The 25865-nt window shown below is 48.6% G+C and overlaps 3 protein-coding genes across 6 annotated transcripts; 1 reads left to right on the top strand and 2 right to left on the bottom strand.

Moving 5' to 3' along the window:
* Positions 1-1205: 1205 nt before the first annotated feature.
* Positions 1206-15454, bottom strand: JMJD6 (jumonji domain containing 6, arginine demethylase and lysine hydroxylase). Its single transcript, XM_082294144.1, has 7 exons — positions 15220-15454; positions 14061-14449; positions 10910-11196; positions 9496-9631; positions 9240-9378; positions 8474-8601; positions 1206-6848 (listed from the first exon to the last, which is right to left on the bottom strand). Exons 1-7 carry the CDS (start codon positions 15346-15348, stop codon positions 6812-6814), a joined length of 1245 nt encoding a protein of 414 aa, XP_082150270.1. The 5' UTR covers positions 15349-15454; the 3' UTR covers positions 1206-6811.
* Positions 15455-15592: 138 nt separating this feature from the next.
* METTL23 (methyltransferase 23, arginine) lies at positions 15593-17499 on the top strand (the record flags this gene model as incomplete). Its single annotated transcript, XM_082294044.1, has 5 exons — positions 15593-16061; positions 16141-16245; positions 16334-16571; positions 16911-16995; positions 17298-17499. The coding sequence occupies exons 1-5, from the start codon at positions 15981-15983 to the stop codon at positions 17497-17499; spliced, it is 711 nt and encodes a 236-aa protein (XP_082150170.1). The 5' UTR covers positions 15593-15980.
* Positions 17452-22210, bottom strand: SRSF2 (serine and arginine rich splicing factor 2). Of its 4 annotated transcripts, none has more exons than XR_014226965.1 (5): positions 21998-22210; positions 21454-21862; positions 20587-20897; positions 20131-20234; positions 17452-19470 (listed from the first exon to the last, which is right to left on the bottom strand). XR_014226965.1 is itself a non-coding variant. In XM_082294048.1 (4 exons), the coding sequence occupies exons 2-3, from the start codon at positions 21813-21815 to the stop codon at positions 20594-20596; spliced, it is 666 nt and encodes a 221-aa protein (XP_082150174.1). In that variant the 5' UTR covers positions 21816-21862; positions 21998-22210; the 3' UTR covers positions 17452-20234; positions 20587-20593. The 4 variants fall into 4 exon arrangements, 2 of the variants coding, with proteins under 2 accessions (XP_082150174.1, XP_082150173.1); XR_014226966.1 differs by lacking the exon at positions 20131-20234 and having other exon boundaries at positions 17452-18851; positions 19361-19470; positions 21998-22206; XM_082294048.1 differs by having other exon boundaries at positions 17452-20234.
* Positions 22211-25865: the final 3655 nt, after the last annotated feature.

Genomic DNA, 25865 nt, shown 5'->3' with positions numbered 1-25865 from the left:
TGTGCAAGGAGCAGGGGAGGTGAGCTGGGCATGGGGAGAGCTGCTGAAGGGCAACTGGAAAGGAGAAAAAGAAAATGCTTTATAGGTGACACTAAATAAGAAGGATGTTTCCAGCAGTGTCTGGGAAGGGGAGGACAGAGGTTTATGTGGAAATGAGTGAGCTGCCTGTCTGCTGCCACAAAGCCATTTACTCTTTGAGGTGTTTCATTTTACAATATATTGCTATAAATATTTCAAAAGCCTCGGGGCTGCTGTCCCACACTCTGTTCCAGATTATTTACCTACAGTTACAGGTTTCAACAAAGCTCACTGACAAAATATATGTTTTTTCCACTTTCCCAGTCCTTGCTCACAGCCAAGCTCCTTGAGGCAGCTCTGCCCCAAACCCCTCTGCTTGGACTGCAGCCCTTCTACAGAGCCCCTCTGCACTGTGGGGCCTATTTAGAATCATGGAATCACAGAATGGGTTGCATTGGATGGGACCTTAAAGCTCATCTTGTTCCACCCCTGCCATGGGCAGGGACACCTTCCACTGTCCCAGGTTGCTCCAAGCCCTGTGCAACCTGGCCTCGGACACTGCCAGGAATGGGGCAGCCACAGTTTCTCTGGGCAACCCATGCCAGGGCCTCTCCACCCTCTCAGAGAAGAATTTCATCCTAATATCCAAGCTAAACCTACTTCCTGTCAGTTTGAAGCCATTCTCCCTTGTTCTGTCATCCAGGCCCTTGTCTCTCTCCATCTTTCTTGTAGGTTCTGCAGGTAGCAGAAGGCTACAATTAGATCATCCTGGAAGCTTCTCTTCTCCAGACTGAACAATCCCATTGCTCTCAGCCTTTCCTCATGGGAGAAGTGCTCCATCCCTCTGATCACCATGGTGGCCCTGCCAAAGCAGCACACGACACCTGGAAGATGAAACCCCCTCTCACCGGGGCGAGGTTGCACCAGAAACACAACACAGAAACCTCTTGTGACACAGACTGGGGAGGCCAGGGCGGGGACAAAGAGCAGGTGGTAACAAACCTACCAACAAAACTCACCTCCCAAAGCCAGTGCAACCCCAGCAGCTTCCAAACCACAGCCCAGCACAGATGTGCAAACCCCCAAGCACCCCCAGAGTTGTCACCTGACACATTTAGCACTTTGGGAAACAGAAGTGCACACCTGTAAGGTTTTTTCAGGTCACAGTATGAAAGAAAGTGACAGGATAATGCAAAATAATTGATTTTATTTAAAATAAAAAGCAAAACCACAATCATCTGAACAAGACAAGTATCCCAGCTCTGCTGGATGGGTGATAAAAGCAGCTAAGGGCAGTGGCAGGGCTTGGAGCTGACAGTGGGACTGTCACATGAACGGGTAGCACTTTCCTTCCCTGCCTTTGCGAGGAGGATGCCAAAAAGCTCCCGTTACAATGTGCCCACACAGGCATTTCAGATTGGATTCAGCCAACAGTCTCATTTCCCAGCCCACCATGGCTGGGGACTCAGGGAGGAGAGCAGAGGTTAACTATGAAAGAGGTTGTGGTCTTTCCTTGAAGCATTTGGAGAGGTTTGATGTAACTGAGGAGACAAACTGGAGCCAGTGCACACGAGCTGGGAAGGGAAGGTCTGCCAGAGGCTCCTCGGTGCCACCTGCTCCCACACCACTTGTGCAGGGAACAGGTGCTAGGACTGGTGCCTCTTGTCCACATCTGCGGTTCTGACAGAGTGCTGGGTCATTTCCTCCTGAACTCTCACAGCCTGTGTCCATTACCAGGCTCTAAAGCACAGCCAGAGCTCCCAAATCCCATCACCTTTCCCAGAGCAGGCAGGATTGTGACAGTGACACCCAGTCCGAGGCTCTCTGCCCATCCCTGGGGAACAGGGCAGCCCCCAAAGCCCCAGGGGGCTGAGGCAAAGCTGTGCTGCTGCTCTGGGGCTCAAGGAAATGAGGGGCCCACGGGGTGCTGGACCTGCTGCACCCAGGGCCTCCAGAGTACAAAAGCAGTGGGGTTGGAACAAGAGACATGAAGCACAAGCCTGGAGAAATGAGAGCACAGAGCCCACTCTCCCCAGCCAGCTTCCCACAAGCACGGAGCTAGGCACAAAGGGAGCACAGTTTTTAACTGTTCCTCACTCACCCAGCCTGGAATGAGGGTCTGGGAAGCACCAGCTCCCCCCATTCCTGTAAGACCAGTGAAGCTGACTCCCTGATGAGAGAATTGCATCTAGACCTTTTTAGAAACAGATCCTGCTCTAGCAGGACCTCCTGTTTAGAGCAGGCCATGGAACAGCAACAGTTTAACCCTGGTGAAAACAGAAAGTCTTGTTCTGCTACAATTTATGTACCACACAGCAGTTCTGGAAGGGCCACCAAAGAACACCACGTGGCCAAGAGTGTTGGACAACATCCCCAATGTTTTCTGCTACAAAAAGCTCCCACCAAGCTCGGAAGTCTCAGGTTGCTCAGGATGAATGGAACACTTTTTGTGGGTGGATGGCTTCAAAGCATCTTACACAGCAGTTAGAGTTCAGCCTCACAACAGCCCTGCGAGGTAGGGATTTTCCTCACTGCTCAAACAAAGACTCACCAAAGTGGCTGAGGCAAAAGCCCTAAGTGGAAGAACTGGAGATCCCAGAGTCCTGATTCCCAGGCAGCCTGAACAGACACTGTTTCACAGCAGGAAGTGCCCTGTGGAGCAGTCAGGAGAGGGTTGCTGCTATCATGCTGTCTGCAGTCCATTGTAAACAAGCTGCTTTTCTGTGAGGGGTGTCACACCAACACAGGCTTCACCTGGAATTGCTTTATTTCACACCATGGAAGAGTTCACAGGCATGGAAGAATGCTCTGCACACTGAATCTTCCCACTGTGCTTCTAGAGGCAGAGGTGTGGCTTTCCCAGCACAGCAATCAGGATTTCACATGAGATTTTAAGACTGTGCCAAATGCAGCTGCATCTCACTGAGGTACTGCCCAGCCACCAGAGAGGGCAGGGACAGCTGTCCACGGACTCCCCTCACCCTGACAGAGCTGAGTCTTGTGAGCCTTTGCCTCTCCATTCTTCCAAAAGGCAGCAGCTGCAGCCTGCTCTGAGAGGACACACACACAGACTGTGCAGGCTCCCAGGCTGTTCAGCCTCGGCCAGAAATGCCAGGAGCTGGAGAAGTTAGAGGTTTTTTTTAAGTAATCTTGTGGAAGAATTTGTAGTGGCTACAGAGCAAGTGTGCTTGCTTATGCTTGGCTATCACAGGAAATTCAGAAGTCTGGACAGCTAAAGAATGTATCAGTGAACCTTCCCCTCTCCGTTTCCCCACCAACACACTGCTCCTACACAAACTGACTGGCACAGAAAAGTCAAAAACAGAGATCCTGACAAACATATTTAGGATTCCTTTGTACAAAAGGATATGGCCTAGGAGTGTTTAAATAGGGAAGAGACAAGGTTAAAAATGGATCAGAGAATCCAGAAAAACAACGCTCCAGGTTCCACCAAACCCAACACATTTAAGAAAGTCACAGTTGAGGCTTCAACCTCTTTTTAATTTGCTGTTTCAGCAGTGCCTGGGCATTGCTGTGTGTTTACTACATGCACAGCAATTCTGCTGTCAAGTCTCCTCTCCCAGAGAACGGCTGAAGTGAGTTTTGTATCCACCTCCTAGGGCTCAGAAAAGCACCCATGGAAGCAGTCCATGGGAAGTTCAGATTTCCTGGCAGCACCTTCAGCCACACAGAGACACCACTGACACCACTAGCACAAGCTCCTGCTAAGAAAACAAGCCAGCAGCTCCAACAGATCCCTTGGGGACAAGAGCTTTACCTGGCATAACACAAATGCATCTACACAGACTTAAGCAACACATGGCATTTTTAAAAAGCATAAAACAACAATATGTCCCCCCCTCAGTCCTTTAAAATTGGCACTGCAACTTTCAGCAACATCTGAACCCACAATCTCAAAGAAAAGCCGTTTAGGGATGTGAACTGCACCGGCCTGAGCAAGCCCATGGCCTCGGAACTGTTTGGTGTTTCAAGCCCAGCAAACGTGATCGTGCCAGAGTCAGACTTTGCCAGCAGTTGCCTTGTGCTAAACATCACACCTGCACCTGAAGGACTGGAATTGCTGGCAAATGCTGACTTCCCCCCCCCCCCCCCCCCCAGTTTTTTCCGTGCAAGAAACTCCAGGATTCCCCTGCTCTGTCGAGCTTCCCATCACAAGGTGCTAGTGCAGCTTTGTTACCTGTCACTGTGACAGACACAGTGAAGTAGATGGACTGCTGCTGGTTCAGGTGTTGCACTTCAGGTGTGTGCATGGAGCATGCAGATTAAGACCAGGAAAGATGCTTTAGGTTGGTGGTCACCTCTGCTGAAGTTGCTTCAGTGCTTGGGGCATTCACACCACCTTCCCTTCCTTGGCTGAACAGGGATCTTCTCTTGGAAACATGATGAAAAAGGAAGGTGTTCACCCAGTGGAAGCAAGGTCAGGTGACATGGGAAGAACACAGAAATGCTGCTGCCACTGTAGGGAGAAAATTCACGTGGCCAAAGCTCAACTGCAGATTAAACCAGCCAGAACCATGGGGGACAATAAAAAAAGAGTTTTTTCAAATATATTAATGGCAAAAGGCAAATTAGAAATAACACTGGCCCATTCCAGGATGAGGATGGTCACCTCACAAACAGGGACATGGACATGGCAGAGGTTCCTTTGCCTCTGTCTTCAGCACAGATGATGGACCAAGGGGGTCTCAGTGCCCAGAGCTGGAGGACTGTGACTGTGAGAATGTTCAACTCCCAGTCGACCCCAAACTTGTGCAGGATCTGCTCCTACAAATTCATGGGGCCTCATGGGATTCATCTGAGAATCCCCAAGATGCTGCTGATGTCATTGCAAAACCTCTCAATGATTTTTGAGCAGTCTTGGGAATCCAGAGGGGTCCCAGCTGACTGGAAGCTGGTGAATGTTGTCCCAATTTTCAAGAAGGAGGACCCTGGAAACCACAGGCCTGTCAGTCTCACTTCAGTGCCCAGCCAAATAATGGAAGAGATTATTCTGGGAAGCACTGAAAAACACCTGGAGGACAATGCAGACATCAGTCCCAGCCAGCACAGCTTCATGAGGGGAAAGTCCTGCTTGTTGAATCTGATCTCCTTCTGTGACAGGGTGACCCACCTTGCTGATCTAGGAAAGCCAGTAGATGTCACCTTTTGGACTTCAGCAAAGCTTTGGATACTGTCTCTCCCAAAGACCTTCTGGACAAACTGTCAAGCCCACAGCTGGTTAACCGTGCTACAGGGTGGGTGAGCAACTGGCCTACAGGCTGGACACAAAGGGTGACAGTGATGGGGGTGACACCAAGCTGGCACTGGTCACTAGTGGGGTTCTGCAGGGCTCCATCCTCATCCCTGTGCTCTTCAAGATCCTCATTAACGACTTGGACACGCGAATGGAAGGAATATGAAGTTTGCTGACAACACTAAATTGGGAGGAGGTGTCAACTCCCTTGAGGGTAGAGAGGCCTCAACAAATTAGGTGAGCACTGGAGTCAGGGTACTCCTGGTTGTGTGGATAAACTGGGGAACAAGAGGCTGGAGAGCAGAGCTGTGGAAAGAGAGCTGGGGTCCTGGTTTGTGGCAAGCTGGATCTGAGTCACAAGTGCCCTGGAGCTTGGAGGGCCAACTATGTCCTGGGGGGCATCAGGCACAGCATTGCCAGCTGGGCAAGGGAGGGGATCGTCCTGCTCTGCTCTGCACTAGGGTAGCCTCACCTTGAGTGCTGGGGGCAGTTTTGGGAACCACAACATATAACAGACACTAAGCCATTGGAAAGCATCCAAAGGATGCCATGAGAATGGTGAAGGGTCTGGAGGGGAAGCTGTATGAGGAGTGGCTGAGGGCACTTGGTCCGTTCAGCCTGAAGGAGACTGAGGTCAGACCTCATTTGAGTTTTCAGCATCCTCCTGAGGGACAGCAGAGGGGCAGGTACTGATCCAATGACAGGACTCAAGGAAATGGCTGGAGCTGAGTCAGGGCAGGTTTAGGTTGGATATCACAGAAAGGTTTTTCACCCAGAGGGTGGCTGAGCACTGAACAGGCTCCCCAGGGCAATGGTCTGAGTTCAAGAAGTGTTTGGACAATGCTTTTGGGCACAGGCTGGGGTTCTTGGTTTCTGTGCAGTGCCAGGAGTTGGCCTCGAGGATCCTCATGGGTTCTTTCCAAGTGCCCGCATTCCAGGATTCTATGAGACACACACTTGGAAGCTCCAGCCCTGACAGCAGTGTTCTCCTGCAGCAGGGTAAGATCCAAGGACCCATTTTCCACGGCTCAGTTCTTGCAGAAGCTCGTTTCTTCCTTGCTCCTCCTGAAATTCTGGTGTGAGATCCGCTGGACGTTCCGATAGGCCAAAAGGGCTGGTGTTCCTTTCCTCAAGTGTACAGGACAACATGTAAACATATGACAGTGTCAAAGCAAGGCAGGTTTTTACATTTACCTGCTGGTTTTAGAAAGAGTTCTTTAAAAACTGACCGTTGTCTTCCTTGCCAGTTCCGTGACTCTTTAAATACTTGGCATGTCCTTACCCACAGCTGGGTTATAGTGCACTCACCCGGGGCGCAGAGGGGACAAAGCATTGCACAAAGGACGTAGTTGGGGCGTTCCCCTACAGGTTATTCAGGAGCCAACCTTGGACAGCACGTAACGAAGATGTCTGGATCGAGGAAGAGTGACAAAAACTTAAGGAGTGTGAGAAATAGAAGCAGAAGGGGGTAGAACAGAGCTGGCTGGCTGCTAACGGAGCTTCGATCGGCAGCTGCCTCTGGGCAGGTGGTGTTATCCCTCAGGGGTAGCTGCGGCCTCCACAGGATTCCCTAATCCTGTCAAAAAAAGGTACAACTGCCTTTGAGCATTCCCCTCATAGCAGGGCACAAGATCCCAGCATGCAGATTAATCTCAGGCTTATTCTTCCTCCAGCATTGTACAAGCAGGGTTAGGATTTTATGTTTGGAAGTGTTTCTGTCAACTAAGCCATCAGACAGCTGGAAGAGAACGCCCACCCACCCTCAGAGTGAAACAATCAACATACAGGAGGAAGAACACTGAAACCCAGAAAGCAAATGTTCTAGGCAAGGTGCTAATTTTTAATATTTAGGGTATTCATTTCAAAATTTGAATGGCAAATAATTTAAAAATGCACGGGTTTTTCAGAAGAACAGATCTGCATCGTGATCTGCACTTTTACAGCTTTTGTTTTTAAACCAGGCTCTGCATTAAGGTTTGTTCTCTCCTGCTGCTCATTCCCTGCCTGAAGTCACACTGGCTGCCGAAATGGGATTTGACAATGTCGTAACAAGCAAATTGTGAAAACCTCTAGGGCAAAATAAGCAGTCAGTACAGCTCTCCCCAGCCTTTAATGATGCTCTGTACTTGTAATTCAATTGTATTCAGTTATAAGCAACTCCTGGAAACAAGAAAGCAATCTACAGGAGCACACAGGTCTTCAGGCAGTCCCTAGACTGGGAAGTCAGGCATCATGCTGGAATATGGACTTCCTCAGGTAAACTACTGCTGCACACCTTCTTCAGCAAGCCACACACTAAGCCACCACAGCACTTGCATCCATGCCAAACCTGGTGCATCCAAGAGCTCAGGAACTGGCCAGCACTCTAATGCAGGCAGGCAGCCAATCCAGCAGCATTGGTTAACCAAGCTGCAAGGAATTTGCTTAAGAATTTTGGCAAGCCTCTGCTGTATGAGAAAAATGCTTTATTTAGGAAAGAACGTTTAAGTTCTTCCCTGCAGTATACTCCCAGATTCCCAGTGCTCCACTGTTTTTAACCTGGCCAGTCCAGAGAACTGCTTTCCTCAGCAACTTTACCCTAAGTGTATCTATCCTCAATTTTGCCATATTAATGTTGCCTCCTTCCACACTGACTGAAATTTGCTCAATATTTATGTATTTGTTTATTTATTTATTTTAAATGTGAACACAGACCTTTGGAATTTAGGATGAATTTTGCCTTTAACAGATAAAGCAGTGGAACAAATTGAAATAATCCAGGCAGCAGTAAGAGAAACCACACAACTGCTTAAAGGTTTTCTGTTTGAATAAGCCACTGAAACCTGAGTGCTGCCTGATCATTCTTCATCTTTAACTGTTCACTATTCATTTGTGCTCTCTGAAGAGCAGTTAAAACATCCCACCTCTCCCATTAAACAAAGACAAAATCAAATTCTTTCATCTATTAAAAGAGACAACTAGGAAAAGTAATAAAACTGTTTATTAAATAAAACCCCTGATTTAAAAAAAAAAAATCAATAATCTTAGTTTTCTGCTTGGAACAATTAAAATAGAAGATAGCACTAGTCAACTGCTTTATGTCCTGTAAGGAATCCCTTGCTCTCCATCCCTTGCTGCTGAGGAATCCCCTATCTGAAGGGTGCCAGCTTTCCCTCACATTGTCCTGTGCTTGTTTAAAACCGACAGCTGCCATGGGGTCACCTGGAGGAGCTGCGTTCTTTGCTCACGCAGTCATCCTGGGAAGTTGTGTCCCCGTTCCCCATCATTCCGCATGTCCTCCGCTTTTTCCTCCGGTGCATCATCCCCTCTGTCTCAGAGCCAGAGTCACACTGAAGGATGGAAAGATGAAACCACAATTCAGAGGAACCTCATGAACTGCCTGTGCTGTGCATTTCACCACAAGAGCTACTCAGCAACCCTGAGCTCAAAGAACGTACTGTTTTAGGTTAGACACATCAAGGAAATTTTAAATTAAGCATTTAAAAATCAGGAACAGAAACGTTTTTGGATTTCATCACTGACTAAAGCTGATTTGGAGCAAGACAATGAACGTGTTCCTTTTGGCCCCTAGAAGGACCTCATCTTCAAGGAGAAGACTCTGGCTTCTGAAGGATTTAGGTGTTGAGAAGAGTCCCATGTCATAACTGATCTGTTTTGGATTCTGTTCCCTCTCCCAATTTTTAGAACATTCATTTTGCAGCCATTTTCCACAAGCTAAATGAGTGACAGATTCATGTATAATACAGACATGGATCAAACAGACTGAAGCCACTTAGCAATGCAAAGAGAGGCTTCAGCAAACAGAACCTGCTAAGATCACAGGCTCTTCCACCATGTAGATTGGTTTATCTGCTGTCCATTAATTTATTCCATAAGGCATGAATATAAGGATGAAGGCACATGATCAGGTATGGAAAAACAATGTAATTCCAGAATATGGATCACCTATTGCAGTAAAAAGCATTACCTCTGAATCAGAGTCTGAGGAGCTGGAACTTGAGGAACTGGAAGAATCACTAGAACTGTCAGAAGCAATACCAGTAGATTCCTGCAGGTCAACTGAATCAGCCAAGGCTGCCAAGTCAGGATGTTCCTGCTTTAGAATCCTAAATACAGTTGAAATTTCAGGGTTAGCCCTTGAACTGTAACACTGCATGTTAATGAATATTTTTAAGTTTTGTTTTCAATGAAAAATATGCAAAGAAAGCTACTAAATCTCTTACCTGTACCATTTCCGTGACAGTTTGGGCCTCCCTCTTACTGTCTTGTGCCACACCACTGGGAAGTTGGTACAGCTGGCAAAGTTTTGTGTGATGGCAATAGTCGTGTCAAGATTGAGGACTACGTGCCACCAGCCACCTAAAACACAACACCAGTGACCATTGGTGGCTGCACAGCAGAGAGCAAGTTCAAGAACATCCAAGAACACTTTTCCCATAATGCAGGTGGAACTGGATATTATCTCCCAAACCCAGGTGAGTTTGCCAACACATCATCTTTCCTCAGCCTTATTTCAGCTTCCACCCCAATGGCTGACAGGTTCTTGTTACAAAATGCTGCTCCATGCTCTGACCAAATTACCCAGCTCACACACAGGACTGAAGATGTGACTTGACAGCACCATGCTGGCTGCTGACGGTTTATTTAACAGCAACAGCCATTGTAACCCAGACTGCACAGAGGATCCTTTCTGTTCAGCTGGAGAGCACTTTCCACGCTGATTTTGTAAGGTTCTTATGATTACAGACTAACCTTTCATTTAAAAATAGATGCAAAATTGTTTCTCCACACAGGATAAAAATAGTGGAGTTCTTACAACCCACTTATAGCCTCATAAAAGACTGAGGGAACAGTTTAATGGAACCCGACAGCTACAAACTCTTAACAGAAGGTACACTCAGGAGTCACTAATAAGTGCCAAGACAATCAAAAGGCACCCTTCACACACTAAGTCAGCTGGATGTCAGAGACAAGCAATGTGGACAGAAACTATGGGCTGTGCTGCACATAAATGATGCAAGATTCAGAGGTTAGAATCTGGCACTGAACTCACCTCACCCCCTGCTTACAATGGGCACACAGTGTGCAGCCACTCAGAGAGAAAGGCATCTTTAGCAAAGCTTTATTTAGCTTTTGATTTCAAATGCAAGATGAGGCATAACCACAGAGAAGTGGGTGGAAGGTGTCAGTGCCTTTAAGTAGTTCGTTTCCCACAGCTAAGAAAAATTCACATGCAAAATTCAGTCATGAGTTTGCTCCAGTGTGTATAAACTCGAGCATTTTTGTCTAAGAGTTACTAGGGGCTCAAACACCTCTATTATTTTATGCCATTATTTTATGCCCTGACAGCTTCCTATTACTGCAATTTAGCTCAGGATCACATTCCTGTGATGCTGTAACACAGGTTCCACTTGTTCTGCCATCTGTACCACATACAATCCTACGCCACAGGCCATACACACTTTGGGACGTTCAGCAAGCAACTGAATAGTCTCAAAACAAGCTCAGGAGAGTTTGTTTTCTAAGAGATGGGCCGTGTAAGAAAGCTGAAATATTCCCTTCATCTCTATTACACAGGAATATTACATATATGCTTTTTCTCTCCCAGATTTCCTTCCTGGAGAGATTTGCACATACCTGGCACAAAGACTGTCTCTCCTGGCTTCTGTAAGACTTCCAGGGGTTTGAACTCGGGGGGCCAGGTGGGAAGCTGTGTCCGGGGATAGATGACATTGAACCAGGTGATGGCCTCGTCCTGCTGGTTCCCTCCCTCTTCCCGTGTCACTTTGATCAGCTCTCTGGGAGTGCTGGTTGGGAACAGGCACCAACGCTTATGTCCCTGGACTAAGGCATTCCATGCACTAGTTCCCAAGGGATCGATGTGAATTCCTGTTCCAGAACGAGGTGGGCCCATCACAAACCATCTGCAGGAGGGGGGAAGAAAAGTGCTTCAGTCATAGAGCAGGCAGGTAGCTCCCTTTCTTCATGTTAGACAGAGAATTCATTGCACTTTCAGTTAGAAATTAATTACAGTTCCTTCATTTACACTCTTGATTTTGTTAAGTTCACACTGCAGCAAAAAGGTACAACAGGAGTTTAACCTAAAAACCACTATGAATTGGGGCAGGAATGACTGTGGGACGAGCAAGTGAAGATGACTTTCTAAATGTCATAGCTCTCTTTTGTTTCAAGCAGTTCTTCAGCAAAATAGTGATTTCAAAGTTTATGAGTGTAATTAAGTCCCAACAGCCTGTGCTAGGATTCTTCCTAGGCAGGGGGACCCTCCTATGGTTTTCTAAAATTTCCTGCTCAAGCACATCCAGAACTGCAGAACAATGAGGAACAAAAGGCAACACAAGGAACAGAGCAAGTTACGCAACCCTGGCCTCTCTCTGCGCCTGCTGTTCATTCACAACAGGCTTTTCATTCCAACACTTAACTACATGGAGCTTATTCTTCAGTGACCATTCAGGATTTGAGGTTTATATTCCCACTGCCCGTTTGCAAGGTTTATTTCTCCCAGTGGAGAACTTTATCTACCGTACGTGTTTAACTGCAGCAGCACCTTCAGCTGCTCATTTTCCCTGAAATGAAGCAGTAAGACCAACCACTCCAGAAAAAGCAGTGTGAAGTGACTTCATACCAGGGATCAAGAGGAAAAAAAATGACAATAATTGTTTAATTGGCAGCAGAGAGTACAGAAACTAAAGCACCAATATGATCCCTCCATGGTGTAGTGACAGGCAGGTGACGCCCAGCAAGAGGAATGCAAAGGTTCAGAAAATACACCAGGCTGTCCATCTCTCCTTTCCAGTGCAGGTGTAAATCAAGCTGGTTTTGAAGGATCATTTGCCAGCATCAATTGTAGGACAGCAAGTTTGATTATCAAGCTGCTTTCTTCCTGCTTCACAAAGGAGCTGTAAATAAGCAGGTGTTTGTCCTTTCTATTGCCAATTCACTCTTTAGATTTATATTAGCCTTAGAAAGCTGATTAAACTACAAGTAGAACAGTCAAGGCTTTCATGAAGAAATCAGAAGAAATTATACACATAAAAGTCTGTCTGGCACTGGCACTGTTCAGTATAATTTTTCTGACGATAACTGCAATCTACACACACACACAGAAGGTTTTAAAACCCTTATTTAGCAACACTGCCATTTACCAGCATCTTCCTCCAAATATTTAACTTACAATGAACAAAACACAGTTTGCCCCAAGACATCAAATTTACGATTGAAAACTTCACAACTCCTAAATTTAATCTGAAAGCAAACCCCAGCCCCCTTCCCCAAATTAAAACAGCTGATTCAGTAAAGGGCTTCCAAAAATTACTGTCTTTATTTTGAAGAGGAACAATGCCAATAAAAATGTCCTAAACAGCACCAATTCTTCTTTTGAGGTCTACACACTATCACACACCTCTCAGCCCAGAGATCAACCTGTACAGGTCGTATCCTCCTCATGCTAAGATTAGCACCACTTCCTGTCAGATTTTCAATTATGCTCTAAGAGTACTGCACACTCCTTTCTGTACCTAGATGAACCCTCTAATTCCAGGAGGCATTACCTGCTGTTGTGCATCACTCAGCTCGCAAAAAACATCAACAGCCTGAAAAAAATCCCACATTTTCTAGGATGAAATAGAAGAAGTTGGATACCAAGATCACAAGCAAAGAGCTCGGCATGTGCCTGTAGGTGGAGAGGGTGTGGGGGACACAGACAGCAAAATAAATGAGTCACAACCAGATTCTCTCATTTACCTCTAACTTGGGTAAATGATCTCTAGTTAATTAAGTGTATTCAGTTTCTACTAGAGACTACACCTGGTGTGGTTTTGTGTTGTATGTTCTTAGAAGAGAATTACAAAAAGCACTGTAAAAACACTTCCTTCAGTGACCTCAAATGGAATTAGGTTCTTGCTTCACTCCTGCAAAAGCACAACTGGACTACAGGCACATGAGAGAATGCAGAGGAAAGTACTATTACTCATTACTTGCTCAATTTTATTTAAATAAACCACATCAGAGCCTCATGCCACTCAAAGGGCAACAAGCATTGTCTGACAATTATAATGTCACTGTAAAGGCTTTAATTTCTAGGGAGGGTTCAGGTTATGCTCATACTGCTATGAAGTGTCATAGTAACATAGATAAAAAAGGTTTTGTATCTAGAAGCCCAAATACAAGGTTGCTGCATTTGAATTTATGAATGAAACGTCATTTCACCCTCTTCCAATCTGAAGCAAAAGAAAGAGTTGAAAAGACTACATAGATGTGAAATACTGTTCTCTCTCAAAACCATCTGAAGAGGAGCTAAGAACTAGTGCCCACATTAGATCCCAATCTAGCTTAAGATCTTTACCTTAAAAGGACTGACTCATAATTAAACAAAATTCCACGCTGTACATAAGCCACTGGTGCAAAACCCAGGAGGTGTTCCTGAGGTACTTAAAATTTGAACGCCAGAAGGCACACACACAGAGCAAGAAACTGATCTTTGTAACTCTCAGTAACTATGTAATTTTTGAAAAATCTAAGAAGTGATGTAAACTGGCTTAGTAAAATGAAAAGAAAAAGCAAAAATCCAGACCATAGATCTGTAGCAATACTCGTTGCTGAAAGAGAAATTGTGATGCACAAACCTGCCCGTCTCTCCTGTAGGATTACAGATGTACACTCATTTCAGAGATTCTGTAAAAATATCCCTTTTTTATGTAAGGCAGTCCCAGGTATTTAGGAACAACCAATGAGCTGGAAAATACCCAGTTTTGTCTTGCTGTCACTCTACCTGTAGGGTGGCCGTCGTTTCTCCCCTGCATACTGAAAGAGATCATCAGTGAAGAATTTGGGGACTTTGTAGTCCTCCAGGAGTTTCCTTCGCTTGGGATGCTCTCCATAGCTGCTGTCAAAGATGTAGAGGGGGCTGTCATCCCGTGTGGTTTCCATGTACTCTATATAATATTTCATCTTCATCTTCACAGAGTAACCGTCATTGTCCTCCCCGCATTTGAACTTCTGGTTCCTGTACTTGCGTTTGAGCCGCTCCAGCGTCCACTTCTCCTGGGCAGACCAGCCCACCTGAGCATTCAGCAACACCACGGGCTTGTAAGGCTTTTCGTAACGCTCAACAAATTCCTCCACTGTTAACTGGAGTGCATCTGCCCTCTCCACGTTATCCTGTGAAACCAAAGGAGGAAAGCAGTACGGATATTAGGACAGACTGACATCCTAGGACTGCACTTGCCTGTGGGGGAGCTTCACACATATCCTTTGCTCCACACGCCACGAGGGTATGGCGCTGCCTCTGTGTTATTTTAAGCTCCTCGAGGCTGCAGGCCCATTTCTCCTGGCCCGCTCCCTGCACACATCAGTGACACGAGCAGCCCGAAGCCTTTGGCACTGCTCCCCACCGAGCCAGCTCCCCGGGCGGAGAGGCTACCCTGCCCTTTCGGCTGACACATGCCCTGCTGCATTTCACCCCCTCGGGACACGGGGAAGCGCTCCTGGGAATTATGCGGGTGCCCGTCCCATCCCGGCGGGCCCTGACCTTCCCACACCCCTCGCCACGTGGAGGGAAGAAAGTCCTCTCCCTCACCGAACCTCTCTCTCCTGCCAGCTCTAAGGCAACCCCAGCCTCGGGAACGGGCCTCTTCCCGCTTCCCATCACGCATCCCGCAGTTCCCCCTTCACCTCAGGCATTCCCAATCCCCTCAGTGGCCCCATCCATCCCTGTCTCCTCAGGGCTCCCCAACCCCCCGGTCGTGTCCCCACCACAGTTCCCTCAGCTCCCGCCGTTCCCCTCACGTCTCCCCCCGGTTCCCCGCAGGACTCGCTCGGTCGCGCCCCACTCCATTCCCAATTTCCCTATCTCCATTCCCCATTCCCACCCTCCCATTCCCCACGCCCTTCTTTCCCCTCAGCCCCCCGCTCCCCTCCGCCCGACGCACCTTGCAGGCGGTGGGGCTGAGAGGAAACGTCTCGCAGTAGTTGTGACGGGTCCAGTCCAGCGAGTCCTTCAGCTCGGGCCGGGCGCTGCGCTTCGCCTCCCGGATCCGCTTCTTGCTCTTGTGATTCATGGCGGCGGCGCTGGGGGCCGTCACCGCCCGTCACCCCCGGCCCGACCCTGATCCCGATCCCGGCCCCGCTCCGGCCGCACCTTCCAGAAATTTCACCCCGTGCCGCCGCTGTCGCCGCGGCCCCGCCCCCGCCGCGCTCCCATTGGCTGGCTGCCCCCCGGCTTCCGCCACGCCTCGGCGCTGATTGGCCGCAGCTGGGGAAGCGGCGCCCCCGCACCGCCATGTTGAGGAAGGGCAGCGCGGGCGGCACGGAGGCGGCAGGGGCGCCGAGCGCCCTTGGTCGCGCAGTCCCGCGGCCCACCCGGGACCCCACCGCCGCCGCTGCCCTTCCCGCGGCGGGCCCGCGCTCCGCGCCTGCCGCTGCCCTGACAGCGGCGGGCCGGCTGCGGGTCACCCGGTTTCCTCCCTTCTCCCAGCAGCGGCCCGCGGAGGTGCCCGCCCCGCCCCGCTGGGGCAGCGGCGCGGGCGGGAGCGGCCCGGTTTAACCGCGGCGCCCGGGGGAGGCCGCGGCTGGGCGAGCGGCCCATCGCCATCAGCGCCCGCGGCGGCGCTCCGCGTGACGTCAGGCCGGGAGGAGGCGCCGATTGGTCAGCGCGGCCCGGCGGCAATACGTGTCCGCCCACGATTGGTCCATGGCGGAGCCGCAGCGGCGGCGCGCACGGCGGTACCGTTTCGAGGAGGGTCCGGCGGCGCTGGCCGTGCGCGTGCCCGAGGTACCGGGGGCAGCCGGGACACGGGCAGGAGCGGGAGCTCCCAGGACCCCGGCACAGCGCCTCGCTCTCTGTGTTGCAGGTGCTGGACTCGCAGTACGGGATGTACGTGTGGCCCTGCGCCGTGGTCCTGGCCCAGTACCTGTGGGTGCACAGGCGGAGCCTCCCCGGCAAGCGCGTGCTGGAGGTACCGCACGCTCCCCGCCCCGTACCCCCTCTCTTGACCCGCGGGCCAGGCTCCGCCCGCGGTCTCCACGAATGCGCTCTGGTTTCAGATCGGTGCCGGTGTGAGTCTCCCCGGCGTGGTGGCCGCCAGGTGCGGTGCCCAGGTGATCCTGTCCGATAGCGAGGAGCTGCCCCGCTGCCTGCAGAGCTGCCGCAGCAGCTGCCTCATGAACCACCTACCCCACGTGCCTGTCCTCGGCCTCACCTGGGGCCGGATGTCTCCCGAGCTGCTCTCTCTTGCTCCTATAGACATTATTTTAGGCTCAGATGTCTTTTTTGACCCTAAAGGTACGTTAATGCTCTCAGGTATATCTTTGGTTTGTGACTGCAAAGACTTCGTGTCCAAGCAGTGCTGGGAGCAGCGTCAATAGATCAGGTGACACTGTGCTACTGACCTTGTTACTCTGGGGTAATTCTAGTTTAGAGCTGTCATAAATGTGGCTGAGGGTGGGGGAAGAGAAGATGAAGTAATTAACTAAATCCCTTCATGCCGTGCTTGCGTCTCTCATACAGATACAAATCAGTGCAAGCACAGTGTAATTACCATGGCATAGAACCAAGCAGATTTATCCCCACCTGGAATCCAGAGACTAACCCAAACTGCTTTATCTCCCCCAAACTCCACAGACTTTGAGGATATTTTAACTACGATTTACTTCTTGTTGGAGAAGAACCCACATGCTCAATTCTGGACAACTTATCAAGTCCGAAGGTAAATTTTTACATATTTAAAACTCAAATCTTAACTCCTGTCTCAGCTGTGGACGAGTGTTAACTCCTCTGTGGCAGCACCACTCTGCCTCAGAAAAGCTCCTTATTGTGAGTCAGGCTGCTTTTGCCCAGTAAATCCTGGAGGTAACAAAATCTGAAAATAATCCAAGAACCACCAATTTGCTGTTGAGTTCTACTCAACTGTTACAAACCCAGCTGTGTTGTACTGAAGTTTGGTGACAGCCTGCTCGAGTTACTGTAGCAAACCCTGGGTTAGGTTTTCACACAGTTTCCTCCCCTCAGTGCTGACTGGTCTATCGAGGCTCTGCTCTACAAATGGAAACTGAAGAGCATCCACGTTCCCTTGCATTCCTTTGGTGCAGACAAAGAGCACTTGGCCAGCTCCTCTCTGCCAGGAAGACACACAATTGAAATGATGATCATCTCACTAGCACAGTCAGATGGCACTTCAGTTTATTCCACTTTAGATTTCAGTACAAGGTGATACTCAGCTGTTCGCTGTAGCACAGAGCTGCAGAGAACAGTCCTGTTTACAGCAAACCTCATGGATATTTTGGGGAAGCAGCAATTCTTAAAACATGCACTGTAAAAATAAAGCTGTTTGGTTTCCCAGCTATGGCTTTTGAGAAATTTCTGTTCCTCCCCCAAGCCCGTGAAATAGTTCAGAGCTTCAATTCCATCATGTGAGCCACTACACAACAGAATTTAACCTGGAAATCCACAAGATCCAACCTAAATCCGCAACTTCAGCTATGAAAAGGTAACTGCACTCTTTTCAAAATGAAAACCATCCCTTTAAGATCCCTTTACCAGGGGAATCCTTCCCAAAGATCCACATACAAAAGCCAGCCCCTCTGTTTACTGCGCTAACCTGGAACATACAAACTCCTCAGTTTGTAGAAAAGTACTTTTAATCCTCAACAAAGCCACACTGCCAGTGTTCAGATGTTTCCATTCCCATTTAACATACATGCATAAGATAAAACAAGGCATTACAATAACCCTTGACACAGGATGTTTGAAGTTACAAGTCATTTGGTACCAAATCAAGAGAAATCATCACTGTAAAGATCTCAGCCCCCGTCAAGCAGCAGCCTGGTGAGCCAGGGCAAGCACACAGCAATGCAATTATTAGTACTGCTCAGTGTGGATCTCCCACAACACCATCCCAGGACCTGGCTGGTTCTGCGTTCATGGCCTGGTGTGTTTGACCAGTTGCCACACAATATTGGGTTAGTCACAATGCTGATTAAAATTTGCCCACAGTAATTTAAAAGCAACCCCAGTGGATAAAATTTATAAGCAGTAGAATGCATTTGGTTACTATCTAGAAGTTAAACATTGACAGTATAATTGCAGAAATCTTTTCAAGCTAAAATAAGCTGACCCAAGACATTAAGTTGAGAAAAGTTAACACAGAAAAAATGTTTAATATTAACTACAGAGACAGTGGGTATAGTACAGAATGTCTTAAGCAAAAGATACACCAATCAGTACTTACAAAGGAATGAACCATTTCTTTGCTTAACATTACAATTCTCATATATAAGTTCATAAATGTAGGTTGGTAAGTTTTACCATTCTGGAAAAAATAAGGTGTGTATATCATCAGCTAGATGTGCTCACTGTATGCTCCATTTTTTTTACGCAAGGCCCGGGTGACTGGAAGTGCAGTTGTCAGGCATTTTAATTAACTGGACAGCCATTTGTTTCTGCACGACAAGGCATCGTTACACAGGAGCAATCAGGAGACAACAGGAAACAGCCAAGCACTCTGCACTGCAACACGCCACCTTAACAGCTAACCAGCATTACTCAACTGCTACACAACTGCGCCTAGTGCACAAAAATACATAAGAGAAGAGATTAGAATTGAGTCTGGTAAAACAATCCTTGCAAATATCAACTGTCACCTGAAAAGATTTCTACCAATTTGAATTTGAAGATGCTATGTTAAGTCAAAGTTGTTCTTTCTTTAAAAAAAAGCATTTACAGTAAGTTTCAAGTTGAAGTTTTGCAGAATTTTATTTAAGGAATCAAGACAAAATTGAGAATACTTTTTGACAGTTAGCTATCAGCATATAATGGCTGCATGATTCCTCAGTATGAAACTGGAGGCAGCAAGTTACCATTAGTTCTTATTTCCAATAGAAGTCAGCACTATATAAACAAAAATGAAGTTTTACCTCAAATATCCAAGCCAATAATGAAATCGGTAGTCGTTCACTTCACTAAATTACAAGAAATTTGAATAACAGCAACAAAATGGCACATAAAATGTAAAATCTGCCACTTGAGGCGCAACTTAAACAAGTAAAAAGTTAGACAAAATGTTACAAAATAACCTTTTCAACAGCTGGTTGCTCGGCCAGGGTCTCTCCAATGGGCTGAAGACTCAAGCGATCTTTTCCCCCCAAAGGCGTCCTTTATGTGGGTTCTCATTTAGCTGAAGCATCTAGGTTTGAAGAGAGAAAAGTTCAGCCAGGTTTCTACCTTGTCTATTTTGGGTGTGGATGACTTCAGGGATACTTCTAGTTGTGTTTCAACTGGCTTTGCCTAATTTAATTAAGTTTTAGGAATTTCCACAGTCTTCCACCTCCCCCCTCTTTTTGAAGTTGCTTTACTTCAGAGGCCAAATGTAGGGTTCGGTCAAAATAGTTTAGTTACAAAGGAGAATAAACACCAGGCTGTAGATCAATCCACCATTAACTTCAATTCAGCCTGTTCAACACTCAATTATTCCAAGTTCTCTAAAAGTTACAAAACTAATACTTCTTCATAGAGACTTAACTAAACTCTAATTAGCATTCAAAACCGAAAATGTGACTAATTTTGCTACAATTACCTAACTCCAGAGCTAGCTCAGGCCCTTTCCTTTTAAAAAACAGGACCAAACAGTTTGAAGGGTTAAAGACACACTATCCTTTCCCCACCCGGTGTATCCTTAGATGCCTCTTCAAGATGTAGAGTTGAGGAAAAACTAGTTTCCGTGGTTTTCTCTTGCAAGGAATTTGCCACTTTTCTAGGACAGTTATTACCTCCAGTCAGTACAACGGCCACTGAACCGATCTTCCGTTCTAAAAGGATAGTGTATCTTTAACAGTGTAAGACAAACCTGCTCCAACACACGCCCACAGAAACTGGTCCCTGGAGGATCAGCCAAATCAGTTAAAATCTGCAATACTGGCCAATATTCTTTTAGCAAACAGGAGACCGCAGCTTTAAAGGGGAAAATGCAGATGTTGGATAAATACAGTAAGAAATAGTCATTTTCATCATAGGTTGCGTCTCATACAATATTTTATTAAAACCAAGGCATTAATCTTGCAATAAAACATTTTCTCTGTTAAAAAAAAAAATTCTCCGTAGAAAACCCTTCAGTAATTATTTCCCTAAATCAATAACCAAAAAGCACTGCTCAAGAAAAAAAAAACCAAAACCAACAACTAACAATGTGCCCCACTAGGATTCACTTGGTTCAGGCTATTAATGTTCCAAGAACTACCCAACACCCCACCTAAGTGCTCTAATAAAGTAACATGCATCCTGTGCTGATCCCGAGGTACATTACCATGTTCCTAGGAGGATACAGCTCCTTCTTCTTCCGGAGACTTGGGAGGGCTCTTAGACCTGGATCTAGAGTTGGATTCTCTCTTTGAGGCAGGGGGAGGGCTTCTAGATCTGGACCGGGATCTCGACCTGGACCGGGATCTGGAGACAGATGAGGACTTTGACTTGGATCTCCTGGCAGACCTGGACTTGGAGGTGGAGCGAGACCGAGAGCGTGTGCGAGACCGGGATTTCGATCGACTGTAGCGGGACCGACTGCGGGACCTAGAGCGGCTCCTGCTTCTAGATCGGCTGCGACGGCGTCTTCTAGGGCTAAAACATACCAGGAGGAAAGAGAAAAGAGAAAGAAAGAAAAAAAAAAAAGGCGCGTTGAAAGTTTTTCACGGGTCATGCACGGACTGGAGCGAGTGCTGCGGGACAGGGAGGGCGGAACAGGACGCACGTGGGCAAGAAAATGAGTGTTACGAGGGCGCCATTGTTCAGAGCGAATGGCCGGGGGCTAAATCTACGAAGGGCGAAACCCTTCCACTCCGAGGGAACCCCACGTGCCTTTGCTAGTAAACCTCCAGTAAACCCCCACTTCCTCTTCCCAGCCCCGCCGCGAAACTCGCCGGGAAAAGAACACAGAACCCCAGAATCGGTCCGGTTGGAAGGGACAACAGTGGGTCACCCGGTCCAACCTCCCTGCTTAAGCAGGGTCGTCCTAGAGCACACGGCTCAAGTTTGTGCCCATACGGTTCAGTGACGGAGACCTCACCACCTCTCTAGGCAACCAACATGAAAACAAACGGCTCCCACTGCACAGGCGCATAGCTAAGGTTTATCTCATTTACTGCCCAAACTCCGCTGCCCGTTCCGCGGCTCTCACCTGCGGCTGCGGCGGCCGTAGCCGCTGCTGCTGTACCGGCGGGGCGGCGGCCCGCGGCGGCTGTGGTGCGAGTCGGGCGGGCGGCCGTAGCGGGCCATCTGCACACGGAGCTCCCGGCCGTCCAGCACCGCCCCGTCCATCGCGTCCATCGCGTCCTCCGCGTCCCGCTTGTCGTGGAAGCGCACGAAGGCGAAGCCGCGGCTCTCCTTGGTGTAGCGGTCCCGGGGGATGTAGACGTCGCCCACGCGGCCGTACTTCTCAAAGACTCTCCGGAGGGTGTCCGGGGAGGTGCGGTAGGTCAGGTTGTCCACCTTGAGGGACGTCATGCCCTCCACGTCGGGCGGCGGGCGGCCGTAGCTCATGGTGGGCAGGAGCCCCTGAGGGGCGGCGGCGGCCGAAGAGAATAAACCTGAGGGGTTGAGGGGGGTCAGCAGCCGGCGCGGCCCTGAGGGCGACGCGCCTCACACCGCAGGGCGAGTCCAAAAAGGAGGAGAGCTACAGCGCATAGGGGAAAGCCGCAGGGTCCGCAGGGAGCAGCACCCACCTCAGGGTCCGAGGGGCGGCCCGAGGCCGGAGCGAAGCGCCAGGAGCGGCCACCCCGTCCCGCCGCGACGAGGAAATGAGGGGGAACCGCCCGCGCGCGCGGCTTAACGCCACAAAATGGCCGGCGGCGCCCCGGAAGGGAACGCGGCACCGCCCCGCCCGCGGCGCCGCGGGAGCGACCCCCGATCCCTTTTTCCTTCTTTTCCCCGAGGTGGTCCCGGAGGGAGCGCGGGGAATCCGCCTCTAAATTAATAATTCGCCGTGTGGTTGGAAAGTGGCTGTTAAAACGCCGCCGCTGTGACCCGGAAGGGCTCGGTGGAGGCGGGGAAATTTTTGAACAATGTGCGTTGAAAGCTGTAAAAAACCGCAGACAATAGTAACAACAATAAAAAAAAATATAAAGGCAGAGCAGTGTGTGTGTGCGGGAGGAGGAGGAGAGGGGCGAGAAACCGCGGGAAAAAAGAAGGATGGTGAAGGGAATCTCTTGTGGCGCGGGCGGGCGGGGACGGTTTAAAATGGCGGACGTGGAGGGGAGAGCCGTGAGGGCAATGGGGCCGGGGCTCCGTGAGGGAACCGGCGGCCGGCTCGAGTTCTGTGAGGGCGGCGGTTCTCCCGGAGCAGCTGCTGTGGGTGCTCCGTGCCTTTCGTGCCCGGGTTCCGCTGTGTGCTTGTGGCGGCTGTGAGGGGCCGGGCAGCCCGGAGCGGGCTCTCGGCGGGCTCTCCTTTATTCCCCCCGGGGAAGCCTCCTCGGCCCCGCCGGCTCTGGATGTGCCACGGTGGATCCGCGCTTCAGCCCAGGCGGTCCCCGCCGGCTCCTCGGTGCCTGTGAGAGCCGAGCAGGGAAATATTAAAATAATCCTCACACCGGCCCGCTTTGCAAGTTCGTGCTGTGGAGGAACAAGGAAGATTTGCACAGCCCTTGTGTAAAGGTGACAAGCGACTTCCCAGAGTCCAGGGAATACCGTGAAAGTTGCTCCCCCACCCCCAAAGTTGTTGCTCTGGCACCTCAGGCACTAATAAAATGTCCAAACTCCTTTTCTGAGCTGTAATACCTGGTTGTCATCTCACAACGTTAAAAGTTTCTATCCAGGTGTATCCATACTAGGTTAAAAAAGGAATGGAAATGAGATTATTTTCTACTGATCTGTTTAATCCAATGAAAGCATTGATATGAAAAATTATTTCAGTATTAGAATTTAAATTCTTAGTCTTACTAAAATTGTTTTATTTCTTTTTTTTTTTTTTTTTTTTTTTTTTGCGTTGAAGAAGTATAAAAATAAGCAGTGATGTGGGTACAAAGACAGAAGCAACCGTTTGTTTCCTGCTACAAATGACTTCAGAAAACAAATAAACTGGTACTGGTTTCACGTTTTGTATTGTCTCATGCTTGTTTTTTCTTTCTTTTCCAGAGAATTTTGATTTAAAAATGTTGTGTTTCATCTGATGAAAGGAGAAATTTGAAGTTTATCTTTACAGTGATTTCCCTAAAATGATAGAGGAGGTTTCCTATACCCGTTCCTCCCAGTTTCAGTCAGTTCAACACACACTGCTGCTGTTTCCAAAGGAATTGTTCCAGCACACCAGCCCCGTTTGCTGTGCAGCAGGATGGAAGCTCGTACTGGCACAAGGGGGAAAAGATGTGAGTGGGACACTATTTTTAGAGCATCTTAAAATTCTGCTACTATAAATTAATAATATCAAAAATGAAGAAAAGAGCTTTTCTTGTGCTAAGACCCTTCACCTTGATATTTTAATTGCACCTTTGTATGGCAGCCTCTGAATAATCACACTGACTTTCCTCCACAAGTGAAAATTAGTGCTGTTTTGAAAAACACTGGCATTTAAAAAAATACAGTTTGGGAATTAAAAAAGCATGTAATACATGTATTAAATATACATAACCACAGCTGGGGTGTGGATTTTATTTCACAGAACTACAGGGTGGTCAGGTTGGAAGGGACCACAGTGGGATTATCTGGTCCCACCTCGCTGCTCCAGCAGGGTCATCCTAGAGCTCATGGAACATGATTGTGTCCAGATGGCTCTGGAATATCTCCAGTGAGGGAGACTCCACACCCTCTCTGGACAATCTGTTCAGGGCTTGGTCACTGCACAGGGAAGAAATTCTGCCTCATGTCCAGATGGGATTTCCTGGGCATCGCTTTGTGTCCGTGGCCTCTTGTGCCATGGTTGGGCCTCACGGAGCAGAGCCTGGTCCCTGCTCTGCCCCCTCCCTGCAGACAGGGACAGACAGGGCCGAGGGCCCCTCTGACCCCAGCTCCCTCAGCCTTTCCCCAGGACAGAGATGCTCCAGTCCCCAAATCATCTTTGTGGCCCTCCATGGGACCCTCTCCAAGAGCTCCGTGTCTCTCTCATCCCGAGGAGCCCAGACCTGGACACTGCTCCAGGGGAGGCCTCGCCAGGGCTGAGCAGAGGGGCAGCATCGCTCCCTGAACTGCTGCAAATGCTCTTCCTGACGCACCCCGGGACACCAGTGACCTTCTTGTCCCCTGGGGCACAGTGCTGGTCACGGACAGCTCGTTGGCCACCAGGACCCCCAGCTCCTTCCCCACAGAGCTGCTTTTCCAGCCCGTGAGTCCCGGCCTGTGCTGGTGCCTGGGGTTGTTCCTGCGCAGGTGCAGGACCCTGCACTTGCCTTTGTTGAACTTCAGACAGTTCCTCTCTGCCCTTCTTTGCAGCCTGTCCGGGTCCCTCTGAAGGGCTCACAGCACTCTGGGCTATCGGCCATCCCTGCCAGCTTTGTGCCGTCAGCGAACTTGCTGAGGAGGCATCGACCCCTCATCCAAGTCATTGATGAGGAAATTAAACAACCCTGGGGGACACCATTAGTGAGAGGCCTCCAAACAGACCCTGTACCACTAATTATGACTGGGATTTTCCATCCAGCCTGTTCTCAATCACCTCAGTGCCCACTCGTCTCACCCACACGTCCTGCGTTTCCTCAGGAGAGTGTTGTGAAACACAATGTCGAAAACCTTGCTGGAGTCAAGATGGACAATATTCACAGCTCTTCCCTCACCCATCCATGCAGTTGTTTCATCATAGAAGGTGATCAGGTTGGTCAAGCAAACCTTATCCCACTTCAAATCTAGTTTAAATTCTCCCAACAAGCCCTTCTAACTCCTGGGCTAAAATCCTTTTCTCCCTTTGAGACCTCTGTTTCTTTAAACCCTTTACTGTAGACAGCAGAGGTAAAATGTGATGATTTGTCATTTACTTCAATCAATTCTGCATTTCCTTCTCTGTCTTTTTTTTGCCAGCATTAAAGTAGAACTGATTTAGTTGAATTCTCCAATTCCAGAGGTCCAAAAGAACAAAGGATGGTAACAGGAAAAAGTGGCCATTTAGTCAATGTCTGATCCTCTCTCAGCTTTGCTGATGTTTTAACAGAGATCTTCATGACTCGAAGATCAATTGATCTTAAATCTAGTATTTAGAAATATTGTGAAGTAAAAGATTAATGGTATCATTTCCATCCCTGGAAGTGTTCAAGGCCGGGTTGGAGGGGGCTTGGAGCAACCTGGTCTAGTGAAAGTTCCCTGCCCATGGCAGGGGGTGGGACGAGATGGGCTTTAAGGTTCCTTTTGATCAAAACCATTCTGTGATTCCATGATTCTGTAGTTGTGTGGGGTTTTTATTTTTTGGTTTGGTTCGCGGGGGTTTCTTTGTGTGTGTGTGTGGGGGGGTTTTTTTTCGTTTGCTCGTTTGTTTCTTTTGATCTTGCCAGGTGTTATTTAGTGGATAGAAATTACAATTCTCAAAAACTAGTAGAAATAATTATATTTTAACGACTGGGAGATTTTCACTGCTTCAAGTAGGAGAAGGTTGCTTTGCTGAAACTGCATTTC

This window comes from Coloeus monedula (genome assembly GCF_965178545.1).
Source record: "Coloeus monedula genome assembly, chromosome: 19".
NCBI classification, from domain to species: Eukaryota; Metazoa; Chordata; class Aves; order Passeriformes; family Corvidae; genus Coloeus; species Coloeus monedula.
Note: the sequence above shows the minus strand (reverse complement) of the source record. Positions and strands in the feature narration are given on the sequence as shown.